General features: G+C 34.8%; 1 protein-coding gene across 2 annotated transcripts in view; it reads right to left on the bottom strand.

Moving 5' to 3' along the window:
* The window catches only part of Nlg-4 (neuroligin 4), a 221,646-nt gene that overhangs the window by 5,020 nt on the left and 192,374 nt on the right, over nucleotides 1-24,252 (bottom strand). For both annotated transcript variants that reach the window (XM_071709540.1, XM_071709541.1), the window contains exon 11: nucleotides 656-989. In XM_071709540.1, the coding sequence (XP_071565641.1) occupies nucleotides 656-989 (334 nt within the window). The remainder of the gene's footprint in view (nucleotides 1-655; nucleotides 990-24,252) is intronic.

Here is a 24,252-nt window from a genome sequence, read left to right as displayed (position 1 = left end):
AGAATACCCATATGCAATTTTCATGGTTCTGAAATATTCCAGCGAAACCCGTGGCAACGTAATAACGTTTCGTCTCATGCCATTTTATCATGGGCAAAGTTTTACTGGACGAATATATATGTATAGCGTTGGGGACTGCCGATAGATTTCGAAACAAGTTAAAGAGCAGGAGTGCGTTTCAGCTTAGCGCTGTTAACGGCACTCAGTTTTGCTGAATTTTTTAAGCACGTTGCAGTGGAATAAAGAACGAGAATTTTGTCAAACAGCAGCGGTATATATTCTGGATTTGCAATCACGGTATCGTTTTGTTATATTATACTGTTGTGTGTACTCTGTTTCTTTTTTTTTTGCCAACTCAAAAGTGTATTCTAGACAGAGAAGCTTTCATGTCACCGCTGTTTACGAAAGTACACCAGAGACTACGAAAAAGATTTGATTTTCGTTGCAGTTGTTATTTATTTCGCTTGCTGCACAGATCTGTCTCGCATGCTCTGCAAACGCGCGCCATTCTAACTGAAAAATTGAAGCTCATCGTATTCGCTTATATAAGGTAACGTTTGTCGCATTGATTCCAGATCGATGAAGAGAGATTTACAGCCGAAAGTACTGTAAATTCGGAGAAATAACTTTTATATTGTGAATAATAACAAATTACCCGGCGGCGTCCAAGCTGGCTAAGGTGTCGGTACTGGCATTATGGACGTTTTGAAGATTGGTGCCCGGGATAAGGCTGACGCATGTCGTGATGCTATAATCCGTCGTGGTTGGCGGATCCGTGCTAAGGTTCTTCCTCTTGAACTCTTCGCTGATCCTGCTGAGAGGATCTGGTCTCACGAAGCCATCGTATAGACTGGGGTCGTTATGGCCGCGGAACAAGTTGTGCCTGGAATCGACATCCTCCATTCCGGCGCGATGAAGTTCTGGGACGAGGCGCAGCCAGACCGATAGCTGATGCGCTCTATAATGATTCTTCATTTTCGGCTTCAGTCCTGTAACAGCAAAAACATCCGCGTACGACGCGCGTTAGAAAAAAATTGAAATTTTAATCCGTTTCTTCTGAAAGAGCGCAGTCTTATTAAAAACACAGATATAAATTTTATGTAATAATTTCATATATTGTCAAAAATTAATTAAAATGTAAAGATTAAAAGCCGAATAAGTAATAATAGATGTTTTTATAATGGTTAGAAAATACGTGTTTTAATATAAACGCAACTTTTAAATAAAAAGTATTTTTATAAAAGTATAAATACATGATGTAAAAAGTCTTATTCCAATATTCGTTATTGTAAGCATGTGTATTTCGCGGAATACACAGTATATATAAAGAACCGTAATGCCAATGAGAAACGGCATATTAGCGGTAAGTTGCATATCGCATTCCAAGTAATCCTGCGCAGTCTCCAGTTTTGCACGATAATCTATTTCCGATGGCTTGGCTGCAGCTGCAGCTCCCAGGTTCACGGTTGATCTTGTTACAATGCGACGGGGCATGCAACTAGCTCGATGTTGCCAAATTCTATTTTATAGCTGCAGATCGAAAAGAGGTTCTTTCTTCAAGAATTCAACAAGACAGCTTTATCGACCGCCCTCGAACTACTGATTTCTAGTTACAAAAAGTACTGTAGTACATACTAGATCTCTAATTAAGAAAATTAAACAATATCTCTAAGACAGAAATAATAGCAGTAGATTTACAGCAAGAGACAATGTAAGAAATTGTGCTAGTTAAAATTTATATAGTTTTGAAAATTATATTGTTATGTGACTAGATGTCTAATTATTTCGTCCCGTTTTTCGTTATTCCGCTTTTTTAACTTGTCCATAAGTTTTTAGAGTTTGATTTCAGCAAGGTTTCGCTCTTGCGTTTGCAAACAGCCAAAGGAATATCCCCTTGGCTTACTGCAGGTCCCATATACAGTTTATTTGCTTACGCGTCTATTTCGCTGATTCTAGCCAGCGCACTTGTTTTGCCATCGCTGTTCCACCGTAAGAGACGCAAAACTCTTTGGAGCGCGCCGAATCGCGCGCGCGGGAGAGAGTCCTCAAAGGAACCCCTTTGATTTACGCTTCGCGGCAGCAGCTCGTTTAATATTCGCGGATGTTTTGAAAAGGATACGATCTCACTACGTGCGCCATATCATGCGACATGTTCGATTACACTTTACAGAACGGAAATATAACGGGGTGGGCATTCCATCGATATATGAACGGAAAAAACATAGAATTTGCTCGATCACTTTCCTGCGTCGTTTACCTCCACATATTGGATATAACGGCTGACTTAGGTGGAGAGAATTACAGCTATAGTTTTAGATATATCTGATGTTTAGTGATAGTATGTGCGGTGGGTTTGCACCGAATTGCAATCCTGAGACAGAAATCCTGCATACAGATTTCATCCCCCGGAAATCCGATTAGCATTATAGTTAGTTAGCTTGCAAGAGAAGATACAACATCACATACGGGATCTACGGGGAATGTAGTTATTACTCGTTCGCGAGATAACGTAAAGCGACTTAACAGATTTTTCGAAACGCTTTAGATTTTGCAAACGAGCCGGTTTGATTTTTGTCGAGACCGTAGTGCTCGAAGAAGAGACTACCTTTGATATAGCAAATAACCTTGCAGCAAGCGGCTTATTAACGAACTAAAATTTGCAAAACATGCTTTATGTCGTTTGCGTTCACATTGTTGTAGAAATTTGCTCAGAAGCTAAAGAAAGGATTACTTTAGTTAACTTTCCGTATAATGCATGTGAAGAAGTATAACGAGTTCAAGATACATAAAATATTTGAATACAAAACCGACATTTTCATCATAAAACAATGCATAACAAAACTCTGTATTTTATTAATAAGATTATGAATATTTTAAATAATTCTTTTAAGTCTTTTTGAAAAGACTTAAAGACTTTTTTTTATACTTAATTAATTATTCAATTTGTATTCAGAATTTATTAATTTTCTTGATTAACACAAGCAATAAGAGAAGTAAAAGTGTATTAATATTTTTAGAGAATAATTTGAACTTTATATTCTAATCTGTCTATGCAATTGTATTCGACATAACATTATCTAAATCTACTGAATATATAACGATGGAAAACTGATTTATGTTAAAGTTCAATAAGCGGAAAAAGCAGAAAGAGATTATTGCGAAAAAAAAAACGCGAACTGTTTAATCAAAAAGGACGCGCAGGAATTCCATAACGAAGAATCGCACAAATCATTGATGTCAAACTAATTGCTCTCCAGTAATTCGTGTACCTTCATCCCTTCCTTCCGAAATTGGCAAACACAGATCCGTGATTTCAGCGAGAGAAATATCACACTGATTATACATGCACATTATGATTTAATGTTCAGGAATAATGGCTATCGCTCACAACCATCCAGATAATCGTTTGAGCAGTGTTTGATTATAGGTACACGTCATACATATTAAAATATTGGTCTTCTCTCTATTTTTCTCTGTCAAAGCTCTTGCGATTAAAAATCATATTGTCACGCAAAATTATATTTATCGAACAATATAAGAATATGTAAATAAGTTGTTAAAAAATATATTTTACATAGCATGAATAGAATTAATTATTCTCTTAAAAAGAGTAAAAAATAGCATTAAAAAATATATTTTCGTTAAAAATAATTCCTTCTCTATTTTAAAATTATATTACGTTAAAATTAAGTAACTTAATTTTCTTTCCTTCTTTATTAGAATTTAATAGAAATTTTTATCACTTCTAATTTGTTAAAATTTTTATTAAAACTTAACAATTACATGCCAAGAAGACATTGATATTTAAAAAATTACATTGTTGAAAAATTACAGTACTATTTTTTTGTTTTTATATACATTTTGTAATGTAAATAATAGTTAGTAATATTGTATAATAAAAGCAAAGACGGATAATCTTGTGCTTTTTTCTTAAAAATGCAAACAGTGCTTAAAGTTTTCTGTGGGTCTCTCCGATAAACTTTCGTAAATTTTTTCTCATGGCATCTGTCGATATTGGCAAAGTATTTTTCAATAAAGGCTTTTTATTACGCAAATATGTCATATTATATTTAGGTCAATCACGAACGTTGATTTACGTACAGACTTATCTGAATATCAATTTGTATATTATATCACTATATCAGAATCACTATTCTATTATTAATAATTTTTTGATAAATATACCGATTTTTTTCAACTTATATCTTCTTCTATTTTTATTAACGTTTTTATTGCTTAAATTATAATAAGATTGTCAAGTCTGAGATTGATAATTTGTATGTATTTCTTCCTAACTTAGAAATCTATAACCTAAGCCTCTTAAAGTTTTTTAATATATCTTGTTATATTTTATCTCATTATTGATTTAAAGTTTCAACTCTTTAAAAGTTCAATTTATTTCTTCTCTTCAAGTGTTATTCTTCTAAATTCTTCAATGGTTATCACACACTCTTCTCTAAATCTTTAAAATTAACAATTACTTAACTTCTAGCCTCTCGGAAGTTCAAAATTCAGGATCTTTACTTCTTTAAAATGTAGCAATGCAGCATGTTCCAGGATTCAGCCCGGTAAAGCTCAGAAAATTGTTGAAAGCATATTCGTAAAAATAACGTATATCGCGATGCGCGTCACGTTTCCAGGAGCTATCCTGGCCAGGATATCTGTCCTCCAGTGACCCGGATTCGGAGGGTGATCGAGGTAATACAGTAGGTGGCTTCGAGAATCGATGCAACCAACGTCACTGCGAGTTTATTTCAATTTTCAATCTAATATAAGAAATTCCTTCGCGACTATTTTTCAACCTGCCTCGTCTCCGGGCGAGTACCCCCTACGCGCGAGGGTAGATTTGTCTCTCGATCTTTTTCACAGACCTCCTACGTCTCTCCGCTATCTCTCACACAGTACCCAAGCGCGTCACCCCTTTCCGCTATATTTCCCTCATGGAGCTTCCCTATCGCTCACCTCTCTCAACCTCTCCCCACGTTCTCCATCGTATCGTTGCAGATTCCCCGCACCTTTTACACGACTTATCTCCCGCTATCTGCTACTCCCTACGGTTACCTTCGTACCACGTAGTGATACTCCCTTCCTCTCGCTACCGCCATCCTCATTTGTTCCACAAAATTCTCCGAGAAAATGACGGTATCTACGTCAGATATACATAACCGTTGCCCGCGGGCGATGATTATTTTACGATCGGCAACCGAGCGCCTCGTCTACTTTATCATATGCTAGATGGATGGACGGACGGAACAAAGTTGTCGCTCTCTGTGTCGACCTCGAAGAAATTCGTTTTGGAAAAGGAGTCGGTGAATTCTCACATTGATCGTGATATTTTATTAAAAGAATTCTTCCGTTGGCTGGAATTCATAAAGTTCGAGAAACTCCGCATCCACGCTTGACGTTTTGAGGTATCTTGTTGTGGAGTAATTTACCGAATGAGGAAGAAAATGTACAGAAATGTACAGCAAGAGATACTTGACGACATATCGAAGATATCAGTTAAATAAAAATTTAATTTATTTTAAATGTAACATTTTACATATGTTAAAAATATATTTTTTTGCGATATTTCCTGATTCTATAATATCATATTCACTGAATGCAATAATACGATGTTCGGTTTTTTAAGCTCTTTTATCTTTAATCTTGAAAATGCTTAAATTCTTTCTCTCTGTCGCTCACTGAAATTCTAAAAGAACACTTCACGTTTTACGATTTAAAACTGTCTCTTTTCCGGATTCGCGTACACAGATGCAATAAAAATTTCTTACTTTTACCACTTTATTTTCGCATTAAACCGATTAGAACAAACTTCCGTTTATGTAAAACTACTGTTCGGCACACATAAATCGGGAAATTATTTTCATCGGACGCAAATACTCGGGAAATCCAAATATCTGGACGAAATCGGGAGAGCGATTGGGAGAGGAAAGAGAATAGGAGGATTATTATCGGTCGCCAACTTCTCGTTAATTTCTTCTCTTTGACGATGTTTACTTCCTCCCAATCCATTAGACGGTCCGTTAGCGTCACGACGTATTTTCCTATCTTCTCCTTCCCTCCCCCCCCCCTCCGCCCTTTTCTCTTTATACCACATTCTCGCCAACTTTCTTCGACCACATCCATCCTCACTGCCCATCCCCTGTCCTAGCTCTTCGTCGGCGGAACTTCGCGACGCGGGCACGTTCGCATCCTCGTAATCGGAGGCCACTACCAAATTCGATACACCGATCACGCTTCTGTCGTCGACAAGGAATCCCATTTCCTGTACATGCGAGCCTCGTCTTCCAAGAAAATCTTTCCTATATCCTGCCGACGCTTCCTACTGCGAAAAGATATCCTCGTTATTTAACACATGTTGGAAATATCAGCTTCAGATTTTTGCTGTAATATTTCTCATTGTTCATGACGCGCTATTAGGCGAAGATTAATGTCGACATTTATTCCACAATGTAATTTTTTCTTCTATTTTTCTATATAATACCAAATCTAGAAATTTTTTAGAAATTAGTAATATAAATCTCTCTCTAAATCTCATACAGTGCATGGTTTCGCCATTAATATATTAGAGTGATTGCGATAGTCAAAAGAGAGGGTTGCCACTCTAATTTGAGTAAATGTGGGCACTCATAAGATAGGAGTGAACTTTTCACTAAAATTTTTAGAGCGGCTACTCTACTAGAGTAATATGATCTCACTTTAATAAAGCTATAGTGAGTCATGATTCTCCAAAGATCGACTAATAAATGATTCTAACAGAGAATCATGAAATTTTCCACTCAAAATTGTAGACTAACATAATTCACTCCTGGACACTGGTCTACAGCACTCAAAAAGCGTACCCTTTCACTCAAATTGAGTGCGATTTCACTCCAACTTATAGAGCGCAATTTTACTCTTCCTTAGAATGGTAAATCACTCGAAATGCACAATTTTCACTTTTCGTTACACACTGAGAAAAAAAAAGCTTTCCAAAATTCTTTGCTTTGTCAGTGAAAAATTAACACGGGTTGTATTTTTGACCAAACTGACATTTATTCTTACGTTAACTCAAGAAAAAAGCTGTTGCTTCAATTAAAGTGCTATCACGGGATGCCAAAAACATAAGTAGTTTATTCAATTGTATTATTATTAGACCCAATATCTGGGTCTAATAATTGGTTTATTAAACCAATGATTAAATTATTGGTTTAATAATCCAGATATTGGGTCTAATAATAATACAATTGAATAAACTACTTATGTTTTTGGCACCCCGTGATAGCACTTTAATTGAAGCAACAGCTTTTTTTTTCTCTGTGCACTTGCATTTCGCTCGTTTTGAGTGATATTTTACTCTCCGACTTTTGGAGAGAACATTTACATATTAAATTAATTTTGCTCTAAAAGTAAAATCCATTTAAATTCAGAAGATATACAGTCGTATTTAAATACTACCGAAATTGCGAAAAAAGTACACGAAACTCTATAACAAATATTAAAGTAATTGCTATAACTATACAGTAGCTTTTTCTAACGGTAAGTTTATCACATTTCACGCAGAATTTACGCTATTGTGATGCATGTTTGATGTACAGAAATAAGCAACGCACTGCAAACTTCATCGCTTCTCGTTAGTAAATACCAAAACGCGGCTTCATCGTTAAGTTTCCTCCATGCAAGTATATTTTCCGCTTCTGCAACTTGAAATGCGAAATTTGCCGGCGACTTCGGAAGTCAGACGGAGGCCATTAGCTCGAAGACGACGGGCGTCGCGTAAACATGTTATTCAAATTCCGTCTTCATATCCGTTTTCAGACTACGTCAGTGCCCTTGACGAAGGGTTACTACGTGAGACGTCGAGGTCGAAGAGTAAGGCTGCGAGAACAGCGCGCGAGAAGCTGTGTGAGAACGCAAATTGGAATGACGAAGGGCGTTCAAGGGTCGACGCGGTGGATTCTGCACGATGTCGCTGCTAATTGCTATTCAATTAGTCGGGATTACACCTCGAATCCTTAGATCCTTCTGTATTCACCCTAATGTACCTGTCAATCTACATGCTTTTTTAAATCATGTACCGCTCTGTAAAGCAATTATTTTTATTAATTGCAACCAGAAAAACGATATAGATAACACAAGTCAACATGAATTTTGCGTTTGAAATTAGGGTATTCAATTACGATAGGTTTATCGACACAGTCATCCGAAAAAAATTTATATTTCATAAAAAAGTTTGCTTTTGTAGCCAGGAGAACGTTTGTACGATATTTTAAAAAATCTATGATTTTAATTTTTATCTGTTAAAAAACCAAAACAAATATATTTGTATATTATTTTTATTAACTTTAACTATTATATTAGCTTACAAAATAATGGAAAAAAGTTTAAAAGTGAACCCTGTTACTCTTTCTTTTATGTTCATGAGTACTTTCTCTTATTAAACCCCAAATATAGATATTAATAATAAATAATAAAATTAAAATCATAGATTTTTTAAAATATCGTACAAACGTTCTCCTGGCTACAAAAGCAAACTTTTTTATGAAATATAAATTTTTTTCGGATGACTGTCGATAAACCTATCGTAATTGCATACCCTAATTTCAAACGCAAAATTCATGTTGACTTGTGTTAGTTACTGTTTCTATAAAAACGCAAAAATCTGTATTATTAGTATTACCACTACAAAAACAAACTTTAAAGGGGATATTGATATTTTTCCTTTACTTTGGTGAATGATGAATAGGAAAATCATGAAATGAATCCAAGGACAAGAAAAAAATTTTTTTTTGTAGAGTTGTGTAATATATAAAAATTAATGAAAGTAATAATAACAATAAAATTATATCTAGTTTCTCATGTACCTATTGTTTAATAATTTTAAAATATCTCAATTTTTCTATTACGAAAATATTACCGTTTCGCGAGCTGTATTAATTACAATAAAAATTTAACATGGATATCAAGATATCATAATGTAAAAATGTAGTTGTATTTATTCCCCTCATGTATTTGGCGGATGCAGTTATTAAGATAAATTATTGGAAAAGTTTTTCTCTACACCATCGATCAATTTTTCCACTTAAAAAATATCTCACTGTTTACTCGTATATTATCGATTTCAATGTTTGTATCTTACCGGCAAGAAATTTCTGCTCTTTGATGAAACGTACAACTCCGACATCACGGTTAGTTAGATTAAATTAGGTCATATATTAAGTTAACGCGCGCGGGATAAAATCTTGCGTTATTACTTTCGAAAGAAATTCGTTAATTAACAGACTGTAACTAAAACGGTCGGTCTGTATTTTTTTATTGGCGATATACACGCTTCGTGTGGCATTCCAATTCCGGGGCGAGGTACATGGTGCCGAATATCGGTGTGGTAACGCGCGCGCGCCGTGCGTTTGCGCGCGCGAATGTGTATGTGTGTGTGTGTGATCGATTTGCGAATTTGCACGCGCGTTTTTGCACGACCGAGCGGAATGACCGTTTTTACGTTTGAAGCGGCCTTTCGTGAGATGCACTAGCAATTATCCTAAATGCAGCCTGCCGTTACCCCGAATGCGGAGCGCGACGACAGCAACGAAGTAGGGGGAGGATCGGTGTTAATTACTTTATCTGTTTACAGATCCCGCCGAAAGCCAATCTCGGTGGAAACGACTAGTTTGCGCCTCTTTTTCGGGGGGGGGGGGGGGCGGAATGTGTCCTACAGGGTGTGTGCGCTGTCTACGTGGAAAAGTTGTGGACGCGCGCTGTGACCAAAGGCAAAAAGGTGGCAAATAAGCGAGCACTCTCAATTTTTTTAGAATTGTGCAACAAACAATTTTATTTAAATTTTATTTAAATTTTATTTTATTTAATTTTATTTAAATTAAATTACATGTCTGCTCAATAAGATCGAACTTTACTTAACGTTGAAAAATGCGAGTTCTTTTAATACTTAAAACTCATGTAAACTTTGTGAAACCTGAGCTAGTTTGGTTTTCTTCAACTTCTATTTTAGTTGATCGCTTAGACGCACCCATGCGCGAGATCCTACATGATATAATTCGCTGAATTTTGCAATATTCGTAGCGTTGACGACGCTTTTCGAATTTCGAGTTTCTAGTTCGTGCTTGTTCAACCGGATATAGCGAATTCCACGGAATTTCCGCTGGATGATTGCACGTGGAAGCGAACGAAAGAATTTCGATATGGTGCTGGATCATGGCTGACTTCGTTTGCGGTAATTGCCAGTGAGATAAAGTTTTATTTGTTGTCTCTTTTGGCAGTTTTTCAAAATTATATTATATTACATCAATATTTTAATTAATTCAATAATCTATCTGTGATATCTTAAAAATAGTCAAATATCTCCTTTCCTACAATAATATGTTTCTTCAATCTTAATTGCACTTACAATTTTAAGTAACTTATATGTGATTAAATAGCCGATTTTTTAAACGCAATATTGTTTCTTTAATGACTTTTCAAATTATGTATCTTTCGTTTTCCTTTTTTTTCTATTCTTTATTAATTATTTTAATTTCTTTCATCGCAAGTATTGTTTCGAAATGGCCAGAGTTGCAAGGATGCGGCTTCAATTTCATAGGACGTACTTTAATCTCACCGGTGTGCTCCCTCATGTTCTCATTTTCAACGCGCTTCTTTTGTCGCGACGGATATATGTGCAACACTGATCTTGAAAGAAGCAAAACCTCTTTCATTCATCCGTTACGAATATCTAAACGCGATACGCACTATTCGTGCACGTCTGAGACATATTTCATATGTTAAGACTTAACGCTGATACGTAATGTCTTGTGTGACTAATAATATATAACAACAAAATATCGTTTCTCAGAATCATTTAATGCTTCGATAGAATGACCGTCGGAATCTCCACTATTTTCCATTACTCGGGTTAACAATCTTGTAAACAAGTAGATCAAAGTGCGCAAGTCTCCTCTGGCACCGGCAACGGTTGTAATTCGTCGTTACAATGTTTACTGTAAAGGGGAGAGCTAACGCATTAGGTCATAGAGAGACCTACGAGCACGCAGTCGCGCGAACTGCTAAGAAAGGCAAGTTTCCAATTACGGAAGTACGGAGCCAAGTTTATCTAAAGAACTAGGAATTAGTGTTCCCAGCGGCACAACGGAAGAGTTCGGATCCACGTTTTTGCAAATTAAAGGCCAAAGCGCGTGTCGAGAGTTCACTTGGAAGTGCTTACATTGCGACCTAATTGGCAAACTGCAATGCACATCGTTTTGATATGTATAATTTTGCGTCATCAGCGATGGTTCGTAAATACATATTTTTTTATATTAATTCATAATCAGACGATTAACTATTTATAAACTACGTGTTTGTACAATTATTCATTACTTTTGAAATTACGTGTTATATGCTTCAAAATACAGATATTTGATGTCGATATTTGAAGCATTCAAATATTTCAGTTTATAAATTCGGGAGTTAAAAAAATTCAGAATATTCAAAATATTTGGGAAGAAAAAATAATTATTATTTAGGATCAGCATGCCAAATATTGTACAATTTGAGAATAAAAAAAATCCCGGTTTGCAAAAATCCGTATTAGAATTTATGTAGAAATAAATAGATCAGTTGAAGACCTAAAAGGGCCACTTTCGCGGATTTCAACGTCCATTCAACCGAGCGCCATATATCGCTTTGTAGTTTTGCGACCCGGTTAATGGTGAATCCAACAATAATTCTGGCGGAAGCTGCACTAACTCCAAACGCGCAATTTACAATCATTCCCGGCGATACCTCCTACAAAATACTGTCGTTATTTCGAACTCTGAGAACTTATGCGATCGATATATAATGTATGAACATATATTTGGACAATCAAATAAATACCTCGTGTTAAAATTGTGTACTTAAAATTGTACATATATCGAGAGATTTATTGGTTGTAACGAGAAAGAAATTTATGTGCCTTGTTTTCAGTGATAAATTATTTAAAATACAAAAGTTGATAAAGCAAGTAAAAGTGTTTTGAAAAAATCGCTGGCAGGGAAAGATAAGGGAAGAGAAAACATTTTTTAATCTTTTAGCTCATCATATTAACTCACGCATAAAAGGACAAGTATAAAAAAGTTTCATTCCAAATAAATTAGAAAAGAATGATACTTTTGCTCTTTGACGCAGGCAGATGCATATATATATATATCGTGATTTTAGAACAGAAAGAATATCACTTCTTATTTTCGACGATTATTTTCGATTACGCTGAGTAATTCATTTCTCTGTTGATAACAAATGCAAACTAAGTCTGAATAAAAGTTAGAGATATGTATGTCAGAATTTTTCAAATAACACTATTGTTATGATATTTTGCTAAGATATTTATTAATGTATTTTGTTCCTATGCAAAACTTAAAGTCAGTTTATCGTACCGTTTTCAAAAAAATTATTATAAAATATAGTAACTGTTTGTAAGACGTACTCTTATGGCGAACAGTGCATAAATTGACCGTTTATTTATTACAGTATCTCTTATACTAACAAGAACGAAACAAAAAACATTAATATAAGCCCTTTAAATAAAAAAATCTTGAAATGAAATTGGGATCTGACATGTGGGCGGAGTCTATTTAATTTACGACGTAGTCAATTTGGTTGGCGATAGGTATCACTTTTAAAAGCATTATTCTCGCTTCTGACACTCAATGTCGCTGTCATTAGAAAATATTTGTCGTTGGACAAAAAGTGATTCATCAAGTAGAAATTTTATTGAAGGCGGAAGACTATTACTAAAGGCGCAGCATAGATATATATTATTTTATATGGTAAAGATGGAGAAGTACGAAATAAAAGGAAAAATTCGTGGAAATGGTGTAATCAAAGCAATACTATGTTCGTGTAAAGCAGGCCTCGGCGAAAAATGCAAGAAGTACAATGAGACTGTTCACGCATAATAAAATTTGTTTTTTTTTCTATTTTCTTTAATAATAAAAATTATAAATTATGAATATAATTTATATAGAAATAACATTGACGATTTCAATGTTCTATCTTGCACGGATAAGAAATGTTCTTGGAAGCAATCTCAAAGACACGTTTTGGAAAAATATGAAGGAGCTTCCCTTGAAACGCATAAATGTTTTATTTCCGCCTTTGAAGAGAGTAACGCTACGGTACCTACAGTCTTTCAAAGTCACAGAAGTCACGCAAACGATGATTAATAAAAATTTATTTTTAAGGAATCCTGATTCAGATTTTGCGATGCAAAGCGAGGTATGAAAAAATGATTTTCTTGCCAAACATGTTTCTCACACATAAATGGAGCAGTAATTCGGCTTTGGAAAATGATGGAGACGCAAACCTGTATCCGTTAAAGATTTTGCTGTGCAATTAAATACACAGCAATATATCCCCTTTTTTTATTAAACGCAGTGAAAATTCAGCATTTTTCATTTTTACGACAAAATATGGTCGCGCGTGTACATATATTTACAAGCATATGCTGCGTCGAGGAAAAGTATCACTGCAGAGACTGTACTATTTTCCGCATGTCGTATATTGATATGTTAGATCCCAATATAAGGTAGCAATAAAAATTGACATAAATTTTGAATTAGGTATGTATCTTTCTTATTCTGATTTTTTCCAAATTATTATTAATAGCGAATTCGGACGCTTGCACTAGTGCACACTGAGTGCGCACTAAGGCTTGTTTATATAATATATTCTTATATTTAAAGTCATTGAAATACACATTTAAAAACTTTTTAGCCAATAAAACAATCTGTAATATCTATATGGATGCTGTACAAATCATTTTACAGACTAAGAAGTATTTGAGATGATCTGTAAATATAACAATTGATTAAGAACAAGCCTTAGTGCGCACTCAGTGTGCACTAGTCCAAGCGCCCGAATTCGCTATAAGAAATCAAATTTTTATGTTAAAAAAGAAACGTTTTAGAAATTTTTATACTCAATTTTTATTAAAATGCATGGACAATGCATACGCCAATCGTTTATATGGTATCAATATTTGTTGTACCAATTAAGAAGGTTCGGTTGCTTCATCGGGGGGAGTAGTGGGACGCGGGGGTTCTGGCTACAGCACACTAGCGTTTGAAGTAGTGGGAGAGAAGGGGATTGCTCTGATTGGTCGCCGCGTGTATACTGCGTGAAGCTGCTCACGACCGTGGCAGTCTAGCAGACGAAAAATCAAGCAATTTATGCTTTAATAATTAATTTTTCTACGAAATGTGCGGTAACCTTCCCCTTTCTTTCACTCATTTATTCGTAAATTATTAAGTTACATGTGCATATTTTTTTTTCCTTATCATTTGCATTTTTTCTTGCACTTATTTCATTCTGAAGGTGTGCAATATGTCATTTTCCATAAGAACCTATGTTAAAAATACAGCCAGTTTCATGAAATTTTAATATGTTGTTCTGGAATGCAAAATAGAATTTTTTGGGAAATTTTCACCGTCCCGTTTTGAAAAAAATCTACTCCAAAAATTGTACTTTTTAAATTTTTGGAGTAGATTTTTTTCAAAACGGGACGGTGAAAAATTCCCCAAAAATTCACATAATTCTATTTTGCATTCCAGAACAACATATTAAAATTTCATAAAACTGGCTGCATATTTTTGTAGTGACGGAACCTCCTTAAGAATAATAAAACATTATTTATTAGTATAAGGATGAAATCTTCCTTTTAACCTTTTAACCTTTAGAGAAGATTCATTATAATTTTCCATACTTTTTTGATATTTTTCAATTTTCTTATATTTTTATTTGCGCTTTCTTACGCTTTATTAACTCAAATATGAACGCAGCATGATTATAAGCAAGGAAGACCAACTTCATTATTTAGCAAACTTCAGTTTTGCAACAATATAACTCTTTTTTCAAAGAAGTAATGCTGATATTTATTAATATGTATATAAAACAATGTATATTAAACATTAAGATGTTTCCAATTTCTGACGATAAAAAAATAATCCAAAATACAAATTTTCTGTTTTACAGATTGGCAATGAAATTAAGAGAGCGTCTGTATCTTATTTTATAAACTAATTTCTTCAAAATTAGCTAGTAATTCATTTAGAAATAAATAACTAACTAAAAATAAAATAATGTATTTACTTACGCTCTGAAATAATTCTGTAATTTAATGACAATTATACTATCTTAAAATTTATCGAATGTAGATGGCCATTTGACTAGAGAAGTGTTATCATACATCTTTAAATAGACATTTTTCAAATAATCTATTTTGAGCAGGTTAATGTTTTTCGATAAATTGTGCAAAACTCGATTGTAAACTTGCGTGAATCGATTGTGTCTCGCGTTTAATAATTATCGTATGTACATACAACATACAACACTGGATCAAAGGAATGAAATTAAATTGTTTAGAACAGAAAGAATATCACTTCTTATTCTCGACGATGTTTTGAATAGATCTAATTATTTTTGATTGCGCTGAGTAATTCATTTCTATTGACAACAAACGCAAACTAAATCTGAATGAAAGTTAAATAGACATTTTTCAAATAATCTATTTCGGGGAGATTAATGCTTTTCGATAAATTGCGTAAACTCGATTTTAAACGTGCGTAAATCGATTGTGTCTCGCGTTTGACAGTTACCGTATGTACAACAATGGGTCAAAGGGACAAAATTAGATTGTTTCGATCTCGTCCCTTCCCCACGTTCACGCATAATTTACGCACGCGCGGTATCGCACGCCGCGTGTATTTGTATGCGATGCGTTTGCATCCATATGTATACATATAATATGGATTCGTGAATAGGATAGCATGACAAAGAGATTGTATTGGATTAGTGCAACGATATCTGATCACTGATGCTGTTAACAGACGCGACGTACGTCGCTAAGACATACAGTTAACAATTCAAGTAACAGGATTGAGAGCAGAAATAATTATAAGAAGCAAACCTTTACAAATTTAGAAATATTAATTTAATTCAGAAATATCAATTTGAATTTTACGACTAATTTTATAAAATTTTACATAAAATTATCTATTTTGTTGAGCATACTTGCAATATGTGTGGGGAGATATGAACCATATGCCTACAGATTCTCGGATTTAACGCGGCGGGAATTTAAATATTCGGTTGGTAAAAGATTCTCGCGGCGGAGACATTCTTGCGGGAAATTTAAAATGATTTCTGCGAGGAGCTTTACGCATGGCTGCGCGTATAGTACAGGGATGGATGTTATGAGCGAGAGAAAACCGCTTAACCTGGGACGTTCCTTACAACACTCATGAAATTTTCAACGATTAGGCCGGCGAAGAGAGCATCCTAACATTTAATTCGGCCGTCTTTATTAAATTCGAAAGACGTCGAGAACGCGGAATGTCCGAACTTACTTCGTTAATTAAAGAAGAAGACTGCCGGAGAGCGGCGCGGCTCGCGCGAGAGACCGTGAGAGCCCGCGGAATATTGTGCAACATTTGAATACGATTTTACGGTAGGAAAAATACAACGGCCGCGCGCGCGAGAGTAGAAACTGTCGAATCGTGTCGAGGACCGACAGGCGGCTGGCATAAAGTCTTTTTAATATCTTCCCGTGTCATCCTTTCGCTGCCAACTTCGCAACTTATGAACTTCGGAGGGCCGACATGCACACGTTCTTAAAAGCGGGACGTGCAAAACGCGCGAAAGTTTTTAGCGTCGGTGAACTCTTACGACGGGGAAAATGTGGGAATTCCCGGACTCGGAAAATCTAGAGGAATCGATCATACTTGAAAATAATTCATGGATTTATAAGAGGCGCCGAGTAGTCGAATGGAATATTGTTCCATTTGAGAACGGAAGAATTTTCGGTATCTCCTAATATTTCCTAACAGTTTCTATTTCCGTGTGCTGGTTAAAAAGAGAAAGAATTTTAAAATTAACAAATGACGTAATAAATAACAGGAAGAATGATATAAATCCGTAAGAATACACGCTGAGAAGACGAGATAGGAGAGATGGGGCGGGAAGAAAAATGCGGGGACATAGCGGGAAAAACATATCTCGGCGGATGTGGAGGAAAATGGCGGGAGACATGTGTCGGCGTTTACGCCGCAACTTATCTGGTGCTACGAACTCCTCTCTTTTTACCCTCTCGTACGACGTAGTCGCGGCTCGATGCCGCCGGTATCTCGAATGCAGGGAGATCCTGCTGGATCATGCGCGCAAGTGTGGGGAACGCCTTTGGAGAGTGAACGCTAAGAAATTTTCCTGGGAGGGCAAATCGCTCGATGCGATGAAAAATTGACTTTCAAGACGTTCTATAATCTAACCGCCCTCCCTTTCTTCTTTCTCCATCGCTCTCCCCTTTTCTTATACCTTGCATATCATGTCTCCCACATCTCTTATCTTCTCCTATTTTGTCCTTTTCTCTCTCGGGAATCTCCTTGTTCTCTCTTGTTTCCCGTCGTTGTTGTACTTTGTCATTTTATCCTGTCCCTCGTTCTTTGTTATTTTGTTGATTGGTGTTTTTCTTTTAATTTTCCGATATTAAGCTGTTTTATTCTTTTTTTTTAATATATCTTTGCCCTTTTTCCATTTTTTTAGTTCTCTTTTCTCAGATCTACGACTTCTCCAAGATGAACAGAACGGAATGGATGCGCTAAAATGTCGCGGATTGTAACCCGTGCGAGGGGCATGTAGAAGAAGTGAAAAGTATCTAGACGATCATGCAGAAGGGGGAGAATTCCCCCCGGACAAACCAGCAACATGTTTGACGGCGGGGATAAAAAAGGGAGATCACGGAGGATAGACGGGAAATTCAAGAAAAATGATGCTGAAAATATGGAGCAATTTACAGGCGCGCACTCCCGCTCCTTCCTCGATATGCTTTCATCGTCGCGCGAAAACGTGTCGCCCCGCTCGAATCGATCAAAGCTGCCACAATCTCTTTGTATACCCCAGAATATATAGAACGTTCCATCTATCTCAGTTAGTCACAATGATATTGTTTCGTATACATTGTTTGTTCAGTTTCGAACGGAAACCGAACAATTCCGAATTAAAGTTTTGACTTGGAGACGCATTACGCGGCACACGAATTCTATTTAATTATTAATTAGCAACTTGAAATCCATTTTGATACTTCTAAGGGTATCTCTATGCATTTTCAAAAGACAATAGTTTCTAACATATTTCGTGTAAAAGTTTAAAATCAGCCGAACAGAACGGAATACAAAGTTAATAAAGCCACCATAACCGCGTACAATGTAGCGTGACAAATTCACAATCTGCCCCGATTTTCCAGCGTTTCTGCCCGTGTATCCTTGCCAAGAGAGAGATCCTTGCGAGGGAAGCGATCGCGGAACGACACCTTGCATTTTCGATTGATCCCCTATTGTCGGGTGTGCCCGTTGGTCTCAATCGATCGTCTTTCCGAGAGTTCCACGTGTAAGATGGGACCTACGAGGCTCGTCGATCCTCGTATTTTTCTCTGCGGCTCAAATACCAGGTCTAGGGTCAAGTACATTCGGGATTCGCCGCTGGCGATATTCAACGCGAAATCTTTTTAGCATGATTTACGGCGAAGGGGGAGATAATTTATATCGTGCGTGTGTGTGAGTATGTGCATGTCTGAAACTCCTCGCATTAGCAGGATCTGTGGCAACTGGAGATGCAAAGAATCCAAGGGCTAAGGAACGGAGAGATCCGTCTAACTGCTTTAACACATCTCTTTTGGGCACGTCACCAAGTGCTTCTCTTCCTCATTTTTTTTATGTTGATTTCCATTGATTTTTATAAGAATATTCTTATTATTATTATTTTAGAATACAGAATATACAAAAAAGGAAAACAAACGGAGGTCTAGCATCAATGCCCGAAGTGTATAAATTGGTGACAGAAAAAACCCATGAGGCCTGCACTAACAACAAATTCAATTATGTTGTATAATTGTCTCTCTGAGTAGTAACTTCGGTAAATTTCTAGATTAAGGGCGACCTCACCGATTTCAATGGCTTTGATATATATTGTCAAGGACTCTGACTAACAAAAAGTTTTAGCTTTTGCTCGTTATTTATTACCAAGTTATTAACAAATGTAACTGAAAAATATATCAGTTTGTGTCAATATGCTGAGGGAAGTTATTTGCTGATATGTGTGTATAGACAGTACACAGTCTGAGTTGGAATACATTATTAAAACTGAATTGAGCTCAAATTTTATATTTTCTCAACATAAATTCATTTTACAATTAACTACAGTTTTATTTACGCTCGCGTTTATTCGTGCTGACTAATTAGATGTCATAACAGATATATATTGCGGACAAATCGTTCTCAGCTTTCGCGAAAATCCCACAGATTGTAATGATAAACCAACAAATGTGCATAGTAATAATTCTGGACTGGGTTACATAGCTCGTTAATATAGCGTGTCAACGCCTTGCAGCGTCCGCAAACTTTCGTCGCATTTCAAGCGCAACACTTTTTTACAACGTTCTTCATCCCGTGATGCTTTGTTTATTTATGCATTTTTCATTTATTTTCCGTGGATCACTTCTGTATGGATGCGAGCATGTTGAAATATTTATTTCTCATCATTTTTCTTCTTTTATATTCTCTTGTTGAATATTTCCTTGTTTTAATTAGCAGTTTATTTGTCATGGAAATTTGAAATTATTTCTCTTCAAAATCTACACTTTAAAATTTATTTCAAAAATTTATTAGCGCTTTAATTTAACAACAAAATTGAATTTAATTGGATTTATTCCTTCAATATAATTAATTATCTTTAAATATAAATGTAGTTTTATATAAAGTTATGTAATAACCACATTAATTTATAATTAAATTATTTTTAGTTTAATTACAGTAAATTAAGTATATTTTTGCAGAAATATTAATATTGAAATTTTATCTTCAATATGTGTCGTAATTTTTTTTTACATTTTTTATTTAAGTGCTTATTTATATAAATATTCTCAATGAATATCGTCAGTAAAATATTTATTAAGCTATCAATAATTAAAAATAAGAACGTATTCATAAACAACATTTTAATTTAGGAAACCGTTATAGCATTTTATAAAACATTAATTTTGAATTCAACGAAATCAGCAAAATTTTTCTTGTTTAATATCTCATGTTAAATTATTCAATATTTAATGCTAAAATATTGAATCACATATGTGAATTTTTAGACTGATATTGATTGAGCGATATCCACATATTTGAAACTATATCCGATATAGGTACATACTACATATATTACTTGGCGTACTGAATAATAGCACTTTACCTCGAATACGGTGACTGACCGTGGAATGTGGATGGGAGAGAGAGTTAACGGACGGACAATATTCCGACAACGTTATTCGCGTTAATCAGGCCGCCGGCGATCGGGAGCTTATTAAAGAGATTTCCCGAAATCTCGCGGCAGGCGGTAACAAATTATCCCGGTAATACTTTAATGCCTGGCGCGGGAACTTGGAGCTCAGTTGAAGTTCCCGCGGGTGCCGTCCGCAAAGCCTGCAGCTTCTGCATTATGCGCCCGTCCCCGTGCTTAACTATCGCAATATCGACGGACACGTCGCGCGAGTAACTTACGGCTATTCGTACCGCCGCGCCGCGCGCCGCCCGGCCCCGACCGACCGGGGCGCCAACTTCGTCTTGCCGCTTGGAAAAGGCAATATTAATACCGGATGTAATCTCCGGCTGCATTCAGAGGACCCCGAGCATACTTGGTCATTACCGGACTTCCGACGTTTTGGATCACATTATCACAGAAGTGCCGTGGAAAAAGCTGAATCGATACTGCTGCAGTGTCTCTTCTTATTTCATAAGATTTATATCTTACTTTATTGTATTATATATACATTCGTGCTGTCTTGTAAAGTAGGAAAAAAACAAAAGATTTTAGAAATAATTATATTTTATTAAAATTGTCGCTAAATGGTTCATAAATTCACTTTTATAATACTATTATAAAAGATTCCGAAATACATTAATGTAATAAAAATTTACTAATTAAATTTTGAATAACAAAAATGTTATTCGATTTTTTATTGTATAGTTGAAAGTGACGTCTATTCTACTACTCAGTAAAAAAATTTGTGTTAAGTTTAATACATTTCACATGTCTCAATTTATCCATGTTAATTTAACAGAAGGCAAATATGTAAATAAATAACACAAGTAATATGTGAAAAATTGACACAAAATTGTAACACATGGACGCTACCTGGAAGCAAAGTTTATATTTATAAATTAACATATTAAATGTTTTCTTTCTTCCCTTTTTCTTGCAAAAAACAGAAGACAGCGATACCTCTTTATAATATAAAACATAATAAAATGTCGATTTAACAGATGGAAACTCTTATAGAGAGGAAAGTAACACAACTTAGTTGTTTATTTTAGCATATAAGACATGTCATCAAGAATTCGTGCATTTGCATATAAATTGTGTTATTTTAGCTCTTAGAAACGTTGAATATTAACTTAAGGACGTTCTCCGGTCCTTATACTAGAGAAAATCGATTTTCTTTAGATTTTCTTGAAACTGTGAATATACGTTAATTTAGGTGTGCTTTATGCGTGGTATAAATTTCAGTACCTCTTCCGGTATAAAAAATAAAGATACTGAGCCTCAAAGTTTCAACTTTTACTAATGAAAAGGTTTTCCAGGCCAAACGGTAAGAGATACGAGGTTGGTCAAAAGGACCAAAGTTGCTCCTCTCGTCGAGTTCTATAAGGAAAAAATGCCAAAATTAAAAAAAAATTAAATTAAAAAATTTTTTTTGATAAAAATTGAAACTTTGAGGCTCAGTATCTTGATTTTTTATACCGGAAGAGGTATTGAAATTTACACCACGCATAAAGCACACCTAAATTAACGTATATTCACAGTTTTAAGAAAATCTAAAGAAAATCGATTTTCTCTAGTATAAGGACCGGAGAACGTCCTTAACGCAGAAAAGTCAAAATAACACAATGACAATATGTTACATATTAATACCAGAGAATATTAAAAATTTAACGCAAAAATTTCTTTACAGAAATCCACTCAAATACAAAATATTTTTTTTACCGTGTATACTACTTGATTGTTTTTACTTACTTTGTATTAATTGTTTGGGATTATATTTAAGTATAGTGTGTCTAGAAAATATATCTGGCAAATGATAAAGCATTTATAATATCTAATATACGAATAGACGTTTAAATATATTTATCTCTTTTTACAATTATTTGTAATTTTTTTTACTAATTGTAAGTCAAATAATGTTACACGAGATTTCGTAATTTCGTTATTGTTTAGCATTGCCACATGCAGATGTCCATATTATTCGGTCTATTGGAAATGCGGTCGGCAGCGCTAATGAAATTTTGTCGAAATATTTCGCGTGCTCGTCTACAAATTTCGTCCAGGACTAAATTATGAAGAACAACGCGCGCATTCCACGATGACAATTCGAAGTTTTGCACCGTTCATACGATTAGCGACAGCCATTGTCTCAGGCGCGCTCGAAAATTCACGACGCCACTAATTTCACGAAAACGGTATTCATTAACCTGTCACTGGCAGCGCGCGCGTTGTCCTTTCGATCAATCGTTATTGAAGACATGGATGGCCATGTCAACAAGGGCTAATTCGGTGCTGGATAAAAGTGGGAAACGAACGCTAACACAGATTCCCCGCATTAACTTCTGATTCTTAAATGGATTAATATCTCTAAATCACATCGAAATTAAAGTACGTCACTAAATATAGCATAACAGATGTTAAAAAAATAAATTTTTTAATTAAAATAGTAATTACAATAAAGAATGCAAAATCTTAACACAATTTTGTATGTAAACAATAATCCTCGTGTAAGAGTAATTCTGAAATTATCAAATAAATTATTAATTCATGTCATAATTTAATCTAGCGAAACGAATGCTAATACAGATTTCCCGCATTAATTTCTGATTCTTAAATGGATTAATATCTCTAAACCACATCGAAATTAAAGTACGTTACTAAATATAGCATAATATAATTTAAAAACATGGAATTTTAAATTAAAATTAGCAGTAATTACAATAAAAAATACAAAATCTTAACAATTTTATATGTAAACAATAATCCTTATGTAAAAGTAACTCTGAAATCATTGAATAAATTATTAATTCTTATCATAATTTAATCTATACATAACTTAATCGGCTTTGGTGTTTGTCATTTGGATTAGCGTTAACTTTAAATCTTCGTCGGGAAGAAGCGCGTGCTTAATGCTTATATACTGTCACCGGCCGATCAAAATCATCAGCCGAAAATTATGCCATGGCCATCTGGTACGAGATGACCAACATGCGTTGGCGTAGCATGTGTCCTGATTAAAATTCCATCAGGATGTTACATTATAGGACGATAAACAGACACGGCAATCTTCTACATCGTTGCGAGCGCTATTAAAATCACTGTCGCTGTTTATCACTTTAAAGAATTATATTTGCAATTATGTATTATAAACAAATCAGATTTAATACCAAAGATCGACAAAATGTTTGTAAAAATTTGAAGATAAGAAATAATAATACATATCTTCTAAAATAGCAAACTTATACAAATATATAGGGCGTTTCCTAAATAAATACACAAACTTGAAGGGAATATTCCTTGGTTTATTTTAAGAAGAAAAGGTCTTATAAACAAGTATCCTAAACTGCTTCGTTTTCAAAATACAGGGTGTTAAAAAGTTGAGAGAAAGAATATAAAAATTTCGAAAATCGGAAAACGCTTAGAGATATTTTATTCATGTGCGTACATATGGTATTAAGAACCATATTCCAGTACTGATGAAACATTTTTAGACGCACTAGGGGCGCATCTAAAAATTTTTGACTATTTTGAAATCAAAGCATATTATAGTTTAGGACACATGTTTATAGGTCCTTTTCTTCTTAAGATAAGCCAAGGAATATCCCCTTCAAGTTTGTGTACTTACTTAGGAAATATCCTGTATATCACATACATATTACATGTAAAGGTAAGATTGATATACATGGAATGTGTATGCTATAAACATGCTGTACACATAAAATATACGTAGAATATTTATTATTAAAATATTAAAAGACGGCTTGAAAATGTTCGAGGATCAAACATCTATTATATAATAGGTTGCTAAACTTTTTAAATATTTTTTAATTTGCAGGAATTTTATCTGAGAAATATTTTCAGGACGTAAGGCGACTTAACAATCAATTTGTTAATGCAATTAAGGTTTATATGTTTTTAATTACCAAGTCAAATGTCTGTCTT

The sequence above is a fragment of the Temnothorax nylanderi genome, unplaced genomic scaffold, assembly GCF_030848795.1.
Source record: "Temnothorax nylanderi isolate EJ_2023f unplaced genomic scaffold, tnyl_v1.0 TNYL_tig0079_pilon, whole genome shotgun sequence".
Classification (NCBI taxonomy): domain Eukaryota; kingdom Metazoa; phylum Arthropoda; class Insecta; order Hymenoptera; family Formicidae; genus Temnothorax; species Temnothorax nylanderi.
This window is presented reverse-complemented; position numbering and strand designations above follow the sequence as displayed.